General features: G+C 40.0%; 1 protein-coding gene across 3 annotated transcripts; it reads right to left on the bottom strand.

Annotated features, from left to right (window-relative positions):
- Window positions 1-4,305: 4,305 nt before the first annotated feature.
- LEO1 (LEO1 component of Paf1/RNA polymerase II complex) lies at window positions 4,306-16,295 on the bottom strand. 3 transcript variants are annotated; one of them, XM_086620419.1, is made up of 12 exons: window positions 16,224-16,295; window positions 14,350-15,075; window positions 14,000-14,107; window positions 13,168-13,262; window positions 12,350-12,495; window positions 10,854-10,938; window positions 10,366-10,460; window positions 9,955-10,089; window positions 9,220-9,355; window positions 8,727-8,913; window positions 8,357-8,454; window positions 4,306-4,426 (listed from the first exon to the last, which is right to left on the bottom strand). In XM_086620419.1, the coding sequence occupies exons 1-12, from the start codon at window positions 16,279-16,281 to the stop codon at window positions 4,322-4,324; spliced, it is 1,974 nt and encodes a 657-aa protein (XP_086476545.1). In that variant the 5' UTR covers window positions 16,282-16,295; the 3' UTR covers window positions 4,306-4,321. The 3 variants fall into 3 exon arrangements, with proteins under 3 accessions (XP_086476545.1, XP_086476546.1, XP_086476547.1); XM_086620420.1 differs by having other exon boundaries at window positions 14,000-14,104; XM_086620421.1 differs by lacking the exons at window positions 10,366-10,460; window positions 10,854-10,938 and having other exon boundaries at window positions 14,000-14,104.
- Between the last annotated feature and the right edge of the window lie 1,256 nt (window positions 16,296-17,551).

Below are 17,551 nucleotides of genomic sequence, written 5' to 3'. Positions count from 1 at the left end.
GCAAAGAACAGGAAAAGCATGAAACGATATAAAATGAGATATAATCTGACTCAGTCATAGGATATAAAAAAAAAGGAGATATGTTAGTTAATACTTCCACTGTTTTATAAGATTTTATTTAAGTTACAATAAATAAAGAATACAACATGGACATGATTCCATGACTAGCAATAACTACACGAATGCTACTGCTTCCCAGAAAATTTCAACATAACCCAGAGACATGAACTTACATTTGTTGGTACACTGGCTCTACTACCTCTCATTCCCTCAAGACTAAGCCTTAATGGAAAAAGAAAACAACAGACCAAATCAAAAGTCACTCTCTGAAGTTACGCTTCCACTTTAATAACTGATTTCATCCAAATATCAGACTAGTAAACTAAGATTCATAGGCTTTTAAAGCATGAAAATGCCCTTTAAAAATAACCACCAAAACCATCAAGAAACTAAGTCTTGTCAAAGAATCTTTATTTTCTTTAAATAAAAATGCTTGTGTCACAGAATCATTTCAGCATAGATTTACTTAATTTTATGTTATTTTCTCAACTACTTAGCTTATATAATTACTCAGAATGCCCAGGAGTTTTAAAGTAATTAAAGATACAAGCTGGTAATCAATACCAGTTTGCAGCTTTTCTGCAAGTCTTTCATGTCCAGACAAGTATTAAAAAAAACCCAGCTCAAGTCAAAGGGCATCACTAGGCAACAGTAGGTATTAGTCACATTGCTCTCCACGAAGTGCTTCCAAGTCAAGCCATAAGCAAGTTCCTGAGCATTAGAATAGCCTACCTAAGTTTCACAAGTGTAAGACACTACACCCCTTACAGCCAAAATTAAAAGAACATCTATCAGAAACGAATCATCTTCTCAACCATTCTCATGTAACAATCTCCACACATTCAACAACACCCAGAGCCTCATCAGCAGCCTAGTGCTGTTAAACAAAAGCACTCCACTAGAATGGGCTGACACCCAGGACCCCTGTGACTACTGGCTGAGAAATAAATACCCATGACTTCATAGGAAAGTCACCATCTCATGTTTAACACATTCCTCCGGCTGCAGCTTCGTATCAGAGCTGAGCTAAAACTTGCTGCCATATACAGGATCTGTCCTGCTCCACCCCTGCTTCCCCTCGCACCACCTCAAGGCACAGCTGACTTTTCAACGTGCCAGTTCAGACGGCTACACCAGTAGAAAACTCTTCTATTCATTTCTTTCTGTATGGTCAGGGTAAGTTTTCCAAAGAAAGCCAAGTCAATGTTTGCCTCCGCCAAAGAGATCACCCTTCCCTGATGTGCCCTAAGTCATGATCACACCAACTTTTTGGGCTGATGCTGACATGGCCAATAAGGCAGCTCTGCAGGCATGTCTGGCAGAAAACCCAAGAAACGCAGCAGAAAAATAAATTCCCTGACAGTTTAGCAAGTTGACTGACTGAACTGGGCTAGTTATCGCCAAACCTGCTGCTAGGAAGGGCTACAGACTGCATGAGCAGCTGCTCCTTTTAGTGGGCACTCCCCGACCCAGGAGGTGTGCTGCAACACGAAATCCATGCCGAGCTGCACGGCTGGGATGGCAAAAAACGGCTGGTGGAAAACACTACCAGGTACTAGAAAGAAAACTCCAGATCAACAACTGGAAACCAGGATACAGTTGAAGGATATACTTGAAACAACAAACTATATAGCTAAGAACAGCTTTCAGTGACTGTTTCAAGAGAATTTATCCTAAATCCTGTCACTACCCAGGAAATCTAGTACTCACACAGTTTAATATCAGCTCTTCAAAGACATTTTTCTTTGTTGGAAGTTGTTCACATCATGCCCTTTCTGGAAGAAGTATCCTGACCAGTCAGTACAAGAGTAAACACGGTTCAAATCCACATCCTCTTTTCTTTGGCTTAATATTTTTCATTTGGGTAAAAATGAAACAATTCCAAGTAATTCTCTCATACTTGGAGGCTGGGAAAAGGGATTGCAAAAACTGTCTGAGTTAAATAAAACTATACATTAGATTCGCAACTAAAAAAATACTGTGGATAAGGCTAAGTTCATTCAAGTGACTTTAATTACAAGATGACTGTTAAACCAATTTAAGCTGAGAAACCACTTTCTAAAATTCCACATTTAAATAAGACTTTAAAAGAGCAATTTACAAAAGATGACAGTGTAAAAAAAAAGCTACTACTTTTCATCTTTGTAATCCACAAAAAGCCTCATTTTTGGAAGCTAAAGTGGACGACTTAGTAAAGGCTTAGTCAGCATCAAACCTATGAAAGTCATTAAAACATTTTCACCCTTAGGAATGTAGTAAAAATAAAAATAGACAACGCTTTAATTAAACTGACATAAAAGCAAACACATCAGTGAAATGGTGGTGTGCTTCCATACGCCAAACTGGCTGTTGAAGTGGTATCTGGGAGGCTTTTACGAGAAAGTACAGCATGTTACATCCACGCAGAGTGAGCCCCTTTCTGAACAGCTGGCTTCTTCCTGAGAAGGTTACAGATGGAAAGTGGGTAACCTCATGTAAGGAACCAGTCGCCCAGCAGAGGTCTAAACTAAGAGGATTACAGGGTCAAAATTCCAGCAGATGGAGAAAGGTTTTATCTGCACATTAAAGAGGCACAGGAACTCTTAGATAACAATTTAATTATAGAAAAAAAGAACAGTTTCCCAGGCACTCAGACTTCAGAGCTGCAATTTTTCACTTTGTTTTCATACTTGCAAATGTCTACACTGCAGTCAGCTGCTCAGCAGAATACATTAACACACGCAGAGCTCCGTCCTGCTGCAGCTAGAAGGCTTCCCGTACCTTCCAGGTGGGAAGAAGAAACAGAGGTAGAGTATTTTGACAAACTACTAGCCTAATTAAAGATGACAAAAGCAAGATGTCCAGGTTGAAAGTTGTATCTCAAAGAACCAGGGAATGTCACGAGAGCAAAATGCTGACTATGAGGCACTGCACTCTTCTACTGTTTTATAAAAAAGCAGAATTTGGCTGGGCAGGAGGGAGATGGGTAACAGTCCCTCTTACATAACTACCAGCTACTTTATTTCATCTTACGTAACACAAATCCACATAATAAACTTTTCACAGAATCAGTCGATGGTTTTGTTTAAAGAAGCATTAAGCTATTTGTGTTTTCTTTCTGTTACCTTTTTCAAGCTGCATACAAACTCCATAGGACTGTGCCAGAAGTCAGTTAAAAAAGCAACACAGATACCACCTGAAAGCTCTCTCACCAACGAGAGGTACTACATACGGGATATTTCATCTTGGAAAGAAAGCGTGGAAAAGTTGAGGTATTTCTTCTTGCCTTCCCCCACTTTATAACTGGTATTGCATCATCAAATAAGGTGTTTAGAAATAGCGTAAAAGCAGCAATGATTCTGGCAAGAACATTCTCCTCTGGTGACTTCCCAGCTAAACAAATCTATTTATAAAACCAACCAGGAACAATAGGAAATAGCACCATAAGGATTATATGAGATTATGAGACACTATTATTAGGATATATTTTTGCACTGTGGTTCATTTCACCTTTTAAAGGAGACTTTCATCTCTGCTTGTAGAAATTTCTTATTTTGTTTAAATAAGTGTATTTACTCTGACATTTACATCACTAGCATATGCCAATTATTATTATTATTAACAATACTCAGGCAAGACGCAAATTTTCATTCTGGACTTCAATGCATGAAAAATAAGTGTCTTATGTGATCAGTTAATGACTCTAACTGCAGGAACGTCACAGTTTACTCAAACATGATAAGAAATATTTACAGTCATCAAAATATACTGGCATAGTAACATACTGTCCACAGTCAACCGGAAATAAGGAATATCTAGGAAAAAAACAGAATTGTACTGTACCACTCACATGTTCTTCCAACCCTTCCATACAAACAGTAAGATAAATAGCCACACTCTTGTCAGGCAAACTTATCGTTTAAGTATTCTATAAGGATAAGAATGGTTTCTCCTAATGAACTCAGTAAAAAAATCACTGATTAACTCACTTGGATAACCACTTACTACGATTCTCAAAACTGAAATGCTCTGCGTAAGATAAAAAAGGGTACTGTTGTAATCCCTGGTGCAACAGTTGCTACAATAAGAGAAACATCTTGAAAAGTAAAAGGAAGTCAAAAAATTTTATTCACACCAGAAACGCAGACTTCAATGGAATTTTTCTTTATCAAAATAACCCCATTATGGCTACTTACATCTTTGCTGTAAGAGAACTGTACAATATATATATATATATATATTTTTTAAAAAAAAAATAATCAACTGTTGTGCTTCCTTAATATTAATCGTCATCTTCTTCCTCTTCATCGCTGATCACGTATTTCTTATGCTTCTTACTTGCTTTGTCATCATCCTCTGCTTTTCTCTTTCCGGAAGGTTCACCTTCCTAAAGGCAAAAAAGGACAAAAATAAACCACCATACTTCAAGCTAAAATAAAAAAACTCAGAACAACAAAAAGACCTCAAAGTCTTTCTTGTAAAAAAAAGCAGAATTATTAGTTCTTGTTTTTTTCACTTTGTGCCACTGTGATGCAGGACTTAAGCTTATGCATCACTACTTTAAGTTCAGTCAACATTGCTACCAGTCTCACACCCCAACCTGAGAGGGTCCATAACACAGTTACAGCTCCATTTACCTCAATGGACATGCAACCTTATCTGCTTCAAACTGAACTATGACATGGAAGTACTTTATGTCATAATCTGGATTTATGGCATGTGCAATATCATTCTCAGCACGTCTTACGAGCACGGGCAATTCCTAGAACTTGGAGTGAATTTCTCAACATGCGGAAGCTTTCCCTTCAGGCAGCCTGTGTAGCTTTGCTAAGTTTCAGACTATTGACACCTGTACGCCCTAAGTTAGGGCTACTGAAGCAAAGAAGAAATTCAGTAAGTGGGCAGGCATTTTGTTTGTTTGTTCATGTAAAAAAACCCAACACTTAAACCACTCTATGACCTAAAGGAAAAAGACCAATGAGAAACCACTAGTACTGAGAATCAACACCACCATTTACAGCCCAAGAAATGTAATAGTTTAGGAGGCTTCAAAGAGCTGGTCCAAAGAACTCAAATCCTTGAGTTAATTACCAGTCTGCAAGCAATAACATAGTAACTTTTATAGGCTGGATGCTCCATTTTTAGCACCTAAATATAGAGTCAACAGGTTGATTTTTATTCCATACACATTTACACCAGTTTGGTTTAAATTATCATTCTAAATAATATTTTAAATCAGAAGTATATGAAAATGTTTAATAAAACTACAAATCACTAGCTGTTAATGCAAAACTCATCAATTTTGACATGAAGAATGAGTGGTAATTCAATTATTGTTTAAAAAGAAGAGTATCTTTAAAAATATCCTCAGGTCTAAGTGACCTCATCCCTTTTCCCTTTTGTTGGTTTTGGGTTTTTTTGGGGCTTGCTTGCTTTTTTTTTTTTTTTAAAGCAACACTTATTGCTTGGATTTTAAGAAGCAGTAAAGATTGAGTTTTAGAACTTTGATGGATTATTACAGTTTCAGAACTTTAATGACTAATTTTTTATTTGAAGCATTTTATTCTATACTAACATATTAAGTTAGTAGAGTGAGAATCTGAGTTAGGAAGGAATTTTAAGTATAGAAGACAGAAATTACTAGGGGTGGGAATCTCAATGATAGCTCCTTCCTCAGAACAAGCATTCTCTTGTAAGCTAGCTAGGCTGTTGTTAAATGATTCACCTTCCTGTTTAGCAGAATATCCTCATTAACTACAGTAACAGTAAAACTACTTGCCATGTGGTGATAAAGTGCAGCAATAATAGATTGACGTTTTCAGTAACGGTAACAAATTGTTATCAGGACAAAGATATGTGTTGTGTTGTTGACTGACAGCACATAAAAGCAAGCCTATGTACAAGGAAGTCAGTGTTTCACGTGTGTGGCTACATATTACAAATACCGTACTTCCTACATGGTGACGATGGAAGTAGCTATGCATCACTGGGCTTTTTTCGTAATGGTGTAGCACCCCTTCGTGGCCCTGATGGGAATATTACCTTTAAGTCATGTCATTTTAAAATGGAGGCAACTGTTCCTCAAGGAGCAGAGAAATGCTGTTGACTAGAACTTTTCTTCTGAGAGACCGGAATTGCAAAGTCCTGACATTGCTGTATCACCAACTAGCAGCTAGTAGCGTCTTATAAATACACAATTCAATTTCCACTAACACACTAACAGAGCTCACAGAATCACAGTTTTGTCTACATGCCTCACTGTGGCTGTCTCCCGGATTAGTCATGCTTTCTGAAATCTTAAATTTTTCTCAATGTATACTAAAAAGCCAGAATCTGTCTTTAAAAGAAAACCTAATTTTTACTTCTGCTTCATATTACAATGCCTATTGGTGCAAACACCCGGCTGACAGTGTAAGAGGAACACTGTCACAGCAGCAAGAATACACTTTTAGACTGCAACAAACATCCAACAGGCTGGGACATCAGACATGTCTCCCCACAAGTTTACAGGAATCACAGTATAGAAATGCAAATGAGAGCAAACTTGCTCCTTCAAAAATTAAGCTTTCTTCCATTACAGAGGTATGTGTCACACTGAAAACTATGCCCTATGTCGGTCATTTAAACACAACTTTGGAATTTCAGCAGCTGTGATTACAGCAGTCTGACACACATTCATTCACTGCAAGGACACACAGCAAGCTACGCTGCAAAATTACTCTTTTAAGAGCAAAAGGATCTTTTATTATGGAAGCATCTAAAATTCAAGAATAAGGTTCTAGTCACTTCAGCAACTATGATAGTAGTACACTAGATAAAATTGTAAGAAATCAACTAAAAGAAATCTAAGGCAATAGCTAAAATAATTTAAGCATTTTAAATATCTCTTAAAGGAAATAGTGATATAAAGCTTAAAAAAATATTCCATAAACTTACACTGACCTACTCAAACTTCCTTTTTTTAAACTTCTACATGATATTCTATACATAAGCTTTAAAATAAAATATAATTTACAGTAAAAGTGGACAGGAAGATTTATCAAACTAGCATGCCAGTGTAAAAACATCTCTCATGACCTACAAGATCGCTTCATAGGTTCTTATTGCTAAATTAGTCTGTATTTATTATTCTGCCACATAAGTGAAGGTGACTATCAGTAGAGCTCAAGTGTGTCCGAACTGTCATTCCTAAGCCACACTTGGCTTGAGAGGAATGCAAGCACGGCTGCAACTCGGGGCTGCACTATACTCATCAAAGGCAGGAGTACGGTAATACCGAACTGATGGTGTCTAAAAGAAAGCAAACTAATGGGCTACTAAAAGCAAGTAGGCCAAACACCTGACCCACCCCAATTCCCTCTTGAACAAGGCAGTGGGAAGCCAGGGAGCCAGTGTCAAGTGCCATTTGTCTTAAATTCCAAAATGCCCTCCTCTTTCAGCTCCCTAAGGTACATTGTAAGTGTCCTACGGCTCTTTGCCACAGAAGCGTTTTACAACGAGGAGCAAGGGTCAGGAAAATAGACTACACAGGTATAGCTGATACAAGACAGAGTCCATATATTTCCTGGTTTCACTTCTATCACTGGTAGAAAAAATACTTAAGTTTTAATCTCAGAAAAATGGTATCCATCAATTTTGAAAAGCGTTACACTGCAGTGCTGTGTCAGAAGTGACGTTACTTGAAATGAACTAAACCTCAAGATGTGATACACACAAAGACTCATTTGCTTACACCCAGCAGTGATACACCACGAACAAATAAAACACAATTTTAGAAGAGGAAACAGCACTGCTGCTGCAGCTAATAGTTAACTTGATCATGGCCTAATGCTTAGGATGATACGTGGGTGATGGATAATGTCTACTTAGCAACACACATTAACTCTTTTTAACTCAGTTTATCTGTTCTACTTAAAAAGAACAGAAAACTATGTGAAAATGTTTCTGCTATTTCCATAATAAACAGGAGACGACCATGCAGCTTAGGATATAACACTGCACTAGGATTCTGATATTAAGTCTTCTTACTCCTTGCATAATTTTGGTAAAGTCATTTTACATAACTCTGCATAAATCTTTCCATCTTCCAATCAGCAATAACAATAGTGACCTCCTCTGGGAATCACTCAGGTCTATGAACTAATGCAGTGTATAAGAAATTGGTGATTAATTACCATGGAAAGCATGCCGAGTCAAATTATACATTCATCACAGCTTACATGAAACTACAAAAATCTCAGCTTTAAAAACAAGATTTAGAGCAGGAAATGTTCCTGACTGAAAACGAGTAGCTTGAAGAACAAAATCCTTTTCTTACCTCATCACTAGTAAGTTTCTTTGCCTTGAGTAGTCTTTGTGTTTTATCTTCATCTGAGCCCTCATCACTGTCAGAAGAGTAGATTCTAGCACGTTCCTCTACAGAGAAAAATGAAAATACAAGAATTTACTTTTATCTGAAATCGGTGAGGAAGAGAGAATATTAAAAATAATTCTCTTACATTTAGTCCCACAAAACGATGGCAGAATTTAACACCAGAGCAAACAAAATAAATTTATACAAAGTGAATTCAAGTCTCCTCCTGTATCAAATGAACTGGCAAAACACAATCTTACCACTACTCTCCTGTGAAATTAACCCATCTGAATCACACAGGCCCTATGTACGTGCTGTTAAGGTTTATTATTACCTCTGATGCCACCTTTGTATCTGTTTTTGATAGCTGCTAGACTAATTGCATCATCTCCCTCATCCTCTTCATCGTAACGATCAGGTTCTAAATAATTTGCACTCAGACCACGCTGATGCTGCTTCTCCCGCATTCTTCGCTGCTGAGATTCTCTACGAATGGAAGCCCTTAATCTCTCCTCTTCTTTCTGTCCAAAGAAAGAAATAATATATAAAGATTGAAGAAAAAAAAGAAAAAAACAAAATCAAGAGCATCTTGTGTTCTAATGAAGCTTTTGAAATAATTTCACAGCAGTGTAAAGATTGCACATATTCTGATTTTTTTGTAATCTGTAAGGTTAAGCAAACTGCACTGATGGCTAACAACTCGTCTATGACTCCAAAATACGCTGTTTTTCACAAAGCCATAAAACGTTCACAAATGTTCAGCTATATTACAGTTGTGATTTTTTTTAGACTAAATCAGCAGATAAGAGAGCTCCATGCCACAATACCTTAATCATCTCTGTGCGCTGAGACTCTGGATCACGACCTGCCATTGGCAAAATACGAATTTTCTGAGTCTTTGAACATCTATCTGCTAGAGACAGAGTCATCTTCCTGTGTGTGGCACTGTCTGTAGAGTGTGGCCTGTTAAAAAAATTGCTGTGTGTTAAATACTTCTCAAAGGAATATAGTTATTTCTAAAGGACAACAGTAAGGCCAGCATACTTAAGATTTCAAAGATTCATATGCACGGAAGTAAAAGCATCATCCATTTATTTATTTATGTGCATTGTAACAGCTACTGGAGACATCAATTCCTCTCTCAGCAAACCATCTGCAGACTGTTACCAGCCTAAATAATCATCTTTACATTTCACATCCATGTCCCAAGACATAATAATCATCTTCACAGCAATTGTGCATCAGAAGAAAGGTTAATTTCAGGGAATATTTATATTGTTTCTCACTCAGACGAGGACTTGCACTTAAAAATGCAAATTAAAATATATATTAAAAAATACATGTAGCCTACATATTGCAGTGGCTGGCATATTAACGTTTCAAACTGGGACACCCAATTTAGGAAAAATCTTATCAAAACACTGACTTTGGAAAATAGCACATTCTTATTAAACAGTTAAGCTTTGAAGGTTTATGAACCAGTATCTCGAATTTCTATGTACTTGCTACAACACTTAAATGCAAAAGTAGCATCAACATTTGATATAGAATAGCATGTTTACCTGAAGGTTAACTTGGTCTTGAAAACAGCCTGTCCTTGTAGACCTGTCCCTTGTCTGATAAACAAATGGTTGTGGTCTCCCTGTAGCGGTGCCTTGTACACGTCAAAGACCTCATTGCCCAAGTGGAGAGACATGCTTAAAAGAGATTCATGTATCTGTTACTTGACTACAGTCTGGTTTTCGCCTCATTTATAAATGGAGAAAGCCTTCATGTTTCCTTTTTATATTTAGCCAAAAACTATATTTCAATTCAAACTAAGCAGAGCATAAAATTTTCAAAGCACTGCGACTACAATGATTTCTGCCATGCAGAACTGACATCAAAGTTTGTTGACCTTCCAATTTTGCATGCCATGGCACTTCACTGTAAGAACGGCTGTATTCCTTCAATAGCAAAAAGTCCAAACTAACCTTCCATCTGACCATTTGACTATCCGGGCGTTACTCTCTCTGATCTCATTCCCTTCCTCATCTCGTCGCATCCGCCATCGTATTGTGTTTTCTACCTGCAGGAAAAAAAAAAAACAAAACACTTTTTCTAACTCATAGTACGTAAAATAGAAATAGAAGTATTTCTAACTCACAGTAAGTAAATAAGTATATTTAGCTGTGTTAAAATACACTCGATATAGGTCAAGAATTACAGTTAGAAAGGCCAGACAATTTTCTGTATGATGCAAAGAAATGAAGGTGAAAGGTATCGCTTATAGGTGAAACGCAGCTGCCAAACTTTTTAAAAATTTATTACTAAAATGGATCAACTTTACTCAGTGCTGAACTGGTCTACACTTCCATAACCTGAACCATAACTCCAAACACTGTTCTGAAATACCTGAAATAGGCTTTGAAGAAACGTGGCTAGATGAGCATAAAAGAGCAAAGGAAAATTAACATTATACCTTGAGTTTTAACCTAGTTCTACCCTCTTCATCAAGCATCTCCTCATCTTCAAATTCATCTTCATAATACTGGGGATCAAAAGGTCTGCAATAAATTATATAATACAGTCTTTATTCTTTTAAAAATTAATTCTGATTATCCTAGAGTTCTGCAAAACAACAGGTGCTCAAAAGGTTTGAACGACACACTGCACACAACAGCAGGCACTGCAGCTGCGAGACAGCCATTTCTGCACTAATGTGATTTACTGCATTGATTCAACCCCACGGGAGGCCCACCCAGTATCTTCCCTACCATCAGTTACAGCCACTTTAACACTCAGACCCTTCAAATGGCTCTAGCTAAAGAAATCAAATCTGCCTCAGAAAATACTGTTTCCTTAGCACCAGGATTGATGAGGTCAGGGTTAAGTCTAGAACAAAATATATACAGTATTATACAGAGGAAAAAAAAAAAAAAGAAAAATTTTCATCTTATAAATGTGGTGAATTAAGGATTTTCTAAGAGCCCAATCTTAGTCATTTTTTTTAATTTGAATCTCAAAAACAACCAAAGGGAAAGAACGATGAGACTGTTTTTCCTCTCTTCCTTCAAAACCTGACGACTAGAGAGGGAATGAGTGGGGGAAGGCCATTCTCTAGCCTCCTTCCTAATAGTTTCTAGGCTGCTACATGGAACAGAAGTGATAAACAGACTCTACTACTCTATTTTCAGTCCTGTCTGACCCCCAAAATCCCCGGGACTTCACTCACTGATTACAGCCAGTAAACAGATTCTTAACAGTTCTCTCTTGAAACGGTCTATAGCAAGAAAGCCAAGAAGAATGATTTAACTAATATATAACAGAAACAATGCTACACTGCCAGCTAACAAGACACCTATTAAACAACACAATAAAGTTGCTTAACAAACACTCAAAGAGACAGATTTAACAGCAATTTGCTAGAAGTGCTGAAAGGCCAAACCTAACATCACAAACAACTCCAATAAATTATTTTGTTTATGCTTATGAATTCCAGAAAATTTCTTTAGTTTGGGTTAAGTAAATAGGAAAATGAGCAACCAGCCTCTTCATAGTTAAATAGTACATTTAGCACACAGAAATAAAAAAGGCTTATTCTAAAATTCAAAATTATGTTTTTATCACTCAAAAGTGCCTAAAGATCCTGTGCATTTGGCTTTCAGACCCAAGAGCCGAAACCTGCTTAAAATTCAATTGATAGCATATGCTTTCAATTAAATCATATTTTGGGGTTTTTTTTTAAAGACAAAAAGTTAATCAATCAAGCTGAAACTCAAGCTCATAAGAAAATTTCTCAGCACTTGATTAGATAACAGTAATAGATATTACTATTGACTGATGACAATCAAAAGCGTGCATCCTAATGTCAAACGTTTTAAATACGGCCAACGTATTTAATCATATTACTGAAACAAAAACAATATTGAGAAACACTAAAAAAACTCATCAATCACGTATTTAATGTGCAATTACCTGGGCTCCACACTAAGGAAGTTGGGCAGCTTCACAAAATACAAATCATTACCCAAGTCTGTGTTTACTTTTGGTATTTCGACCTCTATTCTAGTCTCTGGAATAGGTTCTTCTTCCTGCTGTTCTTGACTCAGTCCATTCTCATCCTAATTAAAAAAAAGGACAACAGGAGTGTAAGTGGAAAAAGTCCATCTGGCTACTGTTGCTCTAATAAGCACTTACATTTTGCTTGGAAAAAAAGTCATCCATATGCAGAGAGGATCAGGAAGCTTTCAGTAAAAGAACTTGCACAGTTCCAGTGAAAGCAATCCAGGTCAGCGTTTTCACATGCCACTTAACGTGATTCCAAATACCAGCGCAAACTCAAGAGGCCAAAGACAGAAAGGAAACAGCAAAGGAGCTGACATACAGTTTTCAGCCACAACTGGGGAGTAAACGGGGGACAACTCTTCCCAGATAAAAAAATATTTTTATGTATTATCATCAAGACCCAAAATGAAAATATTTGTCAAATAGTTGTACTGAGGTACCGAAGACAGCTACGACTTTGTATTTTACTTGACGACAATCAAAACTACTCAGTATATTTCTTTCCAGTACAAAAAGGGGAGCAGGGATGGGGTAAGGTAGATAAATGAATCCATCTGATATTGCTACGTATAAAACTTTAAGTAAGAGTTACAATAATTTTACCATAGCTAAAAGAATTATTAATGTCGTGAGTCTTTTTTTCACTAAACTATCATCAAACTCAATCAATGTTCCACATTTCAGAGTGGAATGGCATGCTAATTATTTCAAAAGTCAAGTCCACTCACAATGGGCTGTCCTGGAGTTGGTGGCTTGTCTTCTCCATCACTCCCTGAGGAAATGTCATCTGCACCTCCAAACAGATCCATGACATCTGCATGCTCTTGAGCAGAAAAATTACTATTTTAAAATACACATACATACACACACACACCCTTACATGCAAGCACACTCATAGAAAAAAGATTACCACATCCTTCACTTTTATTTCCACTTAAAATCACCTACAAACATTAAAAATTGCAAATGTTTATGAAGTACACATTATTCTCTTATCCTGAAAAAGTCTTCCTCTGTACTTTTAACCTGAAAATTCAAGGCATGTTTTCCTGCAAAGGCTTTATCGAACAAGAGAATCTAGTTGAAAAATGGCAACAGAAGAAACAAAGAGTGTAAAATCATCCTTCATTCAAGTAAACAACTTAAATATATGTAAATAGCAGCTTCATTATGCATTTTGGAGGTTTTACTTCTCAGAAGAATCAACACCTCTTTCTCAGCCACCTAAACATCACGAAAACCAGTAGGGGTTCTCTGGGCTGCTCTGATTAGAGGCACTGTTTCTTAACATCTTTCAGCAAAAACATGTGAAAAAAGATTCCCAAAAGAAAAGCTCTGTCCCTCATGGAGGAATCAGAAAAACTGACAGAGCTAACTAGAGACAACGAGCAGAAATACGCTGTACCTCCCCACACAGAATTCCTGCTGTGCTGTTTTGTTATTTCCATGGCACCGTATAGCAAGCGCTACCAATTTTGTCAAGTTCTGTAGCAGATGAATGACACGCTTAAGATGAGGATTAAGTGAACCAAAACCCCACAAAACAATGCCGCCATTCACCTTTCTGTCCTTCTGTATCACTGTCCACTTCCGAATCTGATGCAATGGGTTTCTTTCGCTTCATTCGCAGAACTTCATCTTCGCTATCACTGCCCCTTGCAGACTCTACTAAGGAGCACAATTATTCTCAGCAAATTAAAAATTTTGTACCACGTATTTTCAGTATCAGTAAGTTGATTGAGATGAAGAGGAATTTAAAAGTGCTGCATAAAAAAACATTACAAAGATGACTACAGTTGAAAGCTATGTGATTAATGCCTTTACACTGAAATCTGAATCTTTTCAGGCCAAGATAAATGAAACAATAAAGAGAGATCAAAGCAAATCGTTACCACCACATTCAGTCCTACCAGATTTACGCTCTTGGTCCTCCTCATCAGAGTGCTGGGCCCTTTCGTCGTCATCAGAGTTCTGCATCTTCTCCTCGTCAGAATGCTGGGCCCTTTCATCATCATCTGAGTTCTGCATCTTCTCCTCATCCGAGACCTGCGGCCTCTCCTCATCATCAGAGTTCTGCATTTTCTCCTCATCTGAGTTCTGGAGTCTCTCCTCATCATCGGACATCTGTGGCCTTTCATCTTCATCAGAGTTCTGCACCTTCTCCTCATCGTCGGAGTTCTGCTGTCTCTCCTCCTCATCAGAGTTCTGCTGTCTCTCCTCATCGTCTGACTGATCACTTTTGTCATCCTTGCCCCACTTCTCATCCTCTGAATGTGCTTTTTCAGACCCATCTCCCTCTGAGTGATGACTGCCTTCGTCTGACCCATGCCCATGATCATCCTCCTCATCGTCATGAGCGGCTTCTGAAATGCTGTGCTGGTCCATGTCTGACTGATCATTATCTTCATGCTCAGAATGTCCTGAAGCTTCAGAACGGTTGTAGGATCTTTCAGAGTGGTTGTCACTCCCTGTGTGATGGGATGCACCTTCATCCTCACTATCATCTCCAAACAACTCCTTATTACTAGGTTTTATTGCCTCCCTGTCATCGTCCTGGTCACTGTCACTTCCAGAAGCATTACTACCAGAGCCAGCATTTTCCTGATCGGAATCAGATTCAGACCCAGAATCGGAATCTGCAAAACAAACATCACCCTTTCAAGAGTTAAAATGTCCCTACACAGATGCACATAAGATGACAGGCATTGCTTTAAAAAAAAAAAAAATCTACACAAAAAAAAAAACCCACACCAAATAAACAAAGTCCAAACCCCAGAGAGAACTGATAAAGAACTGTATGAAAGAACTATAAGAGTTATCTAGAACAATAAAATAAAATGTCTATTAATAAAGGCACAGCCAATGAAAGACACAATGAAAAACGACGGGATGCCACATAAAGTTTCAAACCACAGGCTATTATCTAGGACTCTAAAGTTGTAGAAAGAATAAGCAACTACGTAAAAGTAAAGAAAATAAAATCTGAAACAGAGAGGTCTTAAAACAAGTAACAGATATGCACGGTTTATGAGATGCCACAAATCTCAGCCTGCCATCACGTCCTTAATGCACCTCAGCTGCCTCGTGTTCCCCGACACGTTGGTCACAACGGAGCCACTCGCGAACGCTGCGGCTGGGGAACGCCGCTTCGAGCAGGAAAATAAGGAACATCCGCCTTGAAAAATAACTTGGGGAAACTGAGACAAGCATTTAGAAAACAAGCCAACGACATAAACCGGGAGGTGCTCCATCGTTATCCTCTAGATGCCGACGACAGCCAGAACTCCCCCAGCGGGGGGCGGGCAGGGCTCGCCCCGCGCTCACCGCCTCAGACCCGCACGGCTCCCAGCAAGCGTGCGGCTGGGCGCCACCGAGCTCGCAACTACGCTTTGCTTTTGCTTCCCACCGCGACTTTTCCACGGACGCGGCGACGGAACACAGTCCCTACAGGCTGCTTGCTCACGGAGCGCCGGCTCTGACCGGCCGCTTCGTGTCAGAGCGCGTAACGGGGCGCGCAGGCACCGCGGCAGGGCCGGGCGCTCCGCACCGCGGAGGCGGCCGCAAGCGGCGCACGGCCGCGCGAACGCGCCGTTCTCGGCTTTCCCGCCAGAGAAGCCGGGGCGCAAAGCGGGCCCGGGGCACCGGGCAGCGCCGCCGGGAGCCGCGCGTTACCCCGGCCCGCGGGGCGGCACCGCCCGCCGCTCGCTCCATCCATCCATCCCCCGGGCCGCTCCCTCCCCGCGGCCGGCGCCGGGACGGCGGGGGAAGCACCGCGCCCGCGCACCTTTCTGCTCGGCCTCCGAGTCAGCGTCGCTGCCGAAGAGGTCCTCCATGTCGGCCATGGCGCGAGCACGGCCCCGCCGCCGCCGCCGCCGCGCAACGGCCGCGCGCTCGCTGCCACACCGCCGGCGCCGCGCAGTGACGCAACACGGCGCGCCGCACGGCCCCGCCGGAGAAGGAGCAGGAGGAAGCACCTCCTCTTAAAGGGGCCGCGCCCCGATGAACGTGTGCTCGCGACAGCCGGCCGGGCGGTGCCTGCGGCTGCCCGGAGGAACCGTGTGTTAACGCAGAGCGGCGCCGCACGAAAACAGCGAAGGGTTTGGTCGCAGCCGCGCGTGCGCGGCCTGCCCGCGCCCTGCGGCAGCCTGGAAGGGGCCGTCAGCTGCAAACGCCACGAACAGAGTCAGTGGGCACAGGCCAAGAGCAAAACAAAAAATAAGATTTACGGGTGTGCTCTCCCGCCAGCTGCCGAGCCACAAACAGTGTTACTCCACAGATACTCTCTCTTTAACTCCCTATTCCTGGCACTCGTGGAGTACAGGTCCCCCTGCTCTGCCACCATCGGGTTTAAATACAAGTTCTCCATCGGTTCCATGCGTATAAGCCACACCAGTATCAGACCTGGCTGCTGGTGCTTTGGCGTTGATGCTGAAGGGGTGATGAGCTCAACCCACCCGCGTTTCTGCAGGTGAGACACCACACACTCAACTGAGACCGGTAGAAGACTTACCCACCATGCCTGAGGAAAGGATTGTAATTTGTCTTCACCTCTACACCTTCCCACGGCCAAACGTGGCTGAAATAACGCTGCACAAAGCAGCCTGACATCCCACCCCATTTCTTCCATACGTGCTTGCGCGGATCGAACAGGCATGACAATATGCTGTCACTTTTTGTAGGGGCTCTTACACATACCCTTCTGCAGCAGTAGCCCTATACTTCCAGAAGTGACATTTGCTCATTCACTTTCCTACTGGAGTAGAAAAAGTAATAGCTTCACATAAGCACATGGGTCAACTTTTAAGTAAGTCAGTGTACTATTTAAAAAAAAAAACCAAACACAAACCAAACAAAACCCCAAAACCACAACAAGAATACAGTACTTTAATCATCCAAAACTTTTACTGGTTTACAATCTGACAGCATATAGTGCTGATATGCTAAAATACTCAATTCATGTTTCCTCAATGGAAATTTAAATTGAACACTTGCTTGTTTGTAGCTTACAAACAGTATTACTCAAGCTGTAGAGAGAATGAGGCTATTTTTTTAAAATACAATGATAAATAGATAATTGCTTTGGAATATAGGCTAGGTTTCCATGCTTAGCTT

This window comes from Tauraco erythrolophus, chromosome 14 (genome assembly GCF_009769465.1).
Source record: "Tauraco erythrolophus isolate bTauEry1 chromosome 14, bTauEry1.pri, whole genome shotgun sequence".
NCBI lineage: Eukaryota > Metazoa > Chordata > Aves > Musophagiformes > Musophagidae > Tauraco > Tauraco erythrolophus.
Note: the sequence above shows the minus strand (reverse complement) of the source record. Positions and strands in the feature narration are given on the sequence as shown.

What these genes read in the sequence shown, in the direction of transcription:
- LEO1 (XM_086620419.1), bottom strand. Translation starts at nt 16,281, where the DNA reads ATGGCCGACATGGAGGACCTCTTCGGCAGCGACGCTGACTCGGAGGCC. An exon ending in TTCCTTAGTGTGGAGCCCAG is followed by an intron (nt 10,939 to 12,349) that starts GTAATTGCACAT and finishes AATTTATTGCAG; the next exon opens with ACCTTTTGATCCCCAGTATT. An exon ending in AGCGCACAGAGATGATTAAG is followed by an intron (nt 8,914 to 9,219) that starts GTATTGTGGCAT and finishes TTCTTTGGACAG; the next exon opens with AAAGAAGAGGAGAGATTAAG.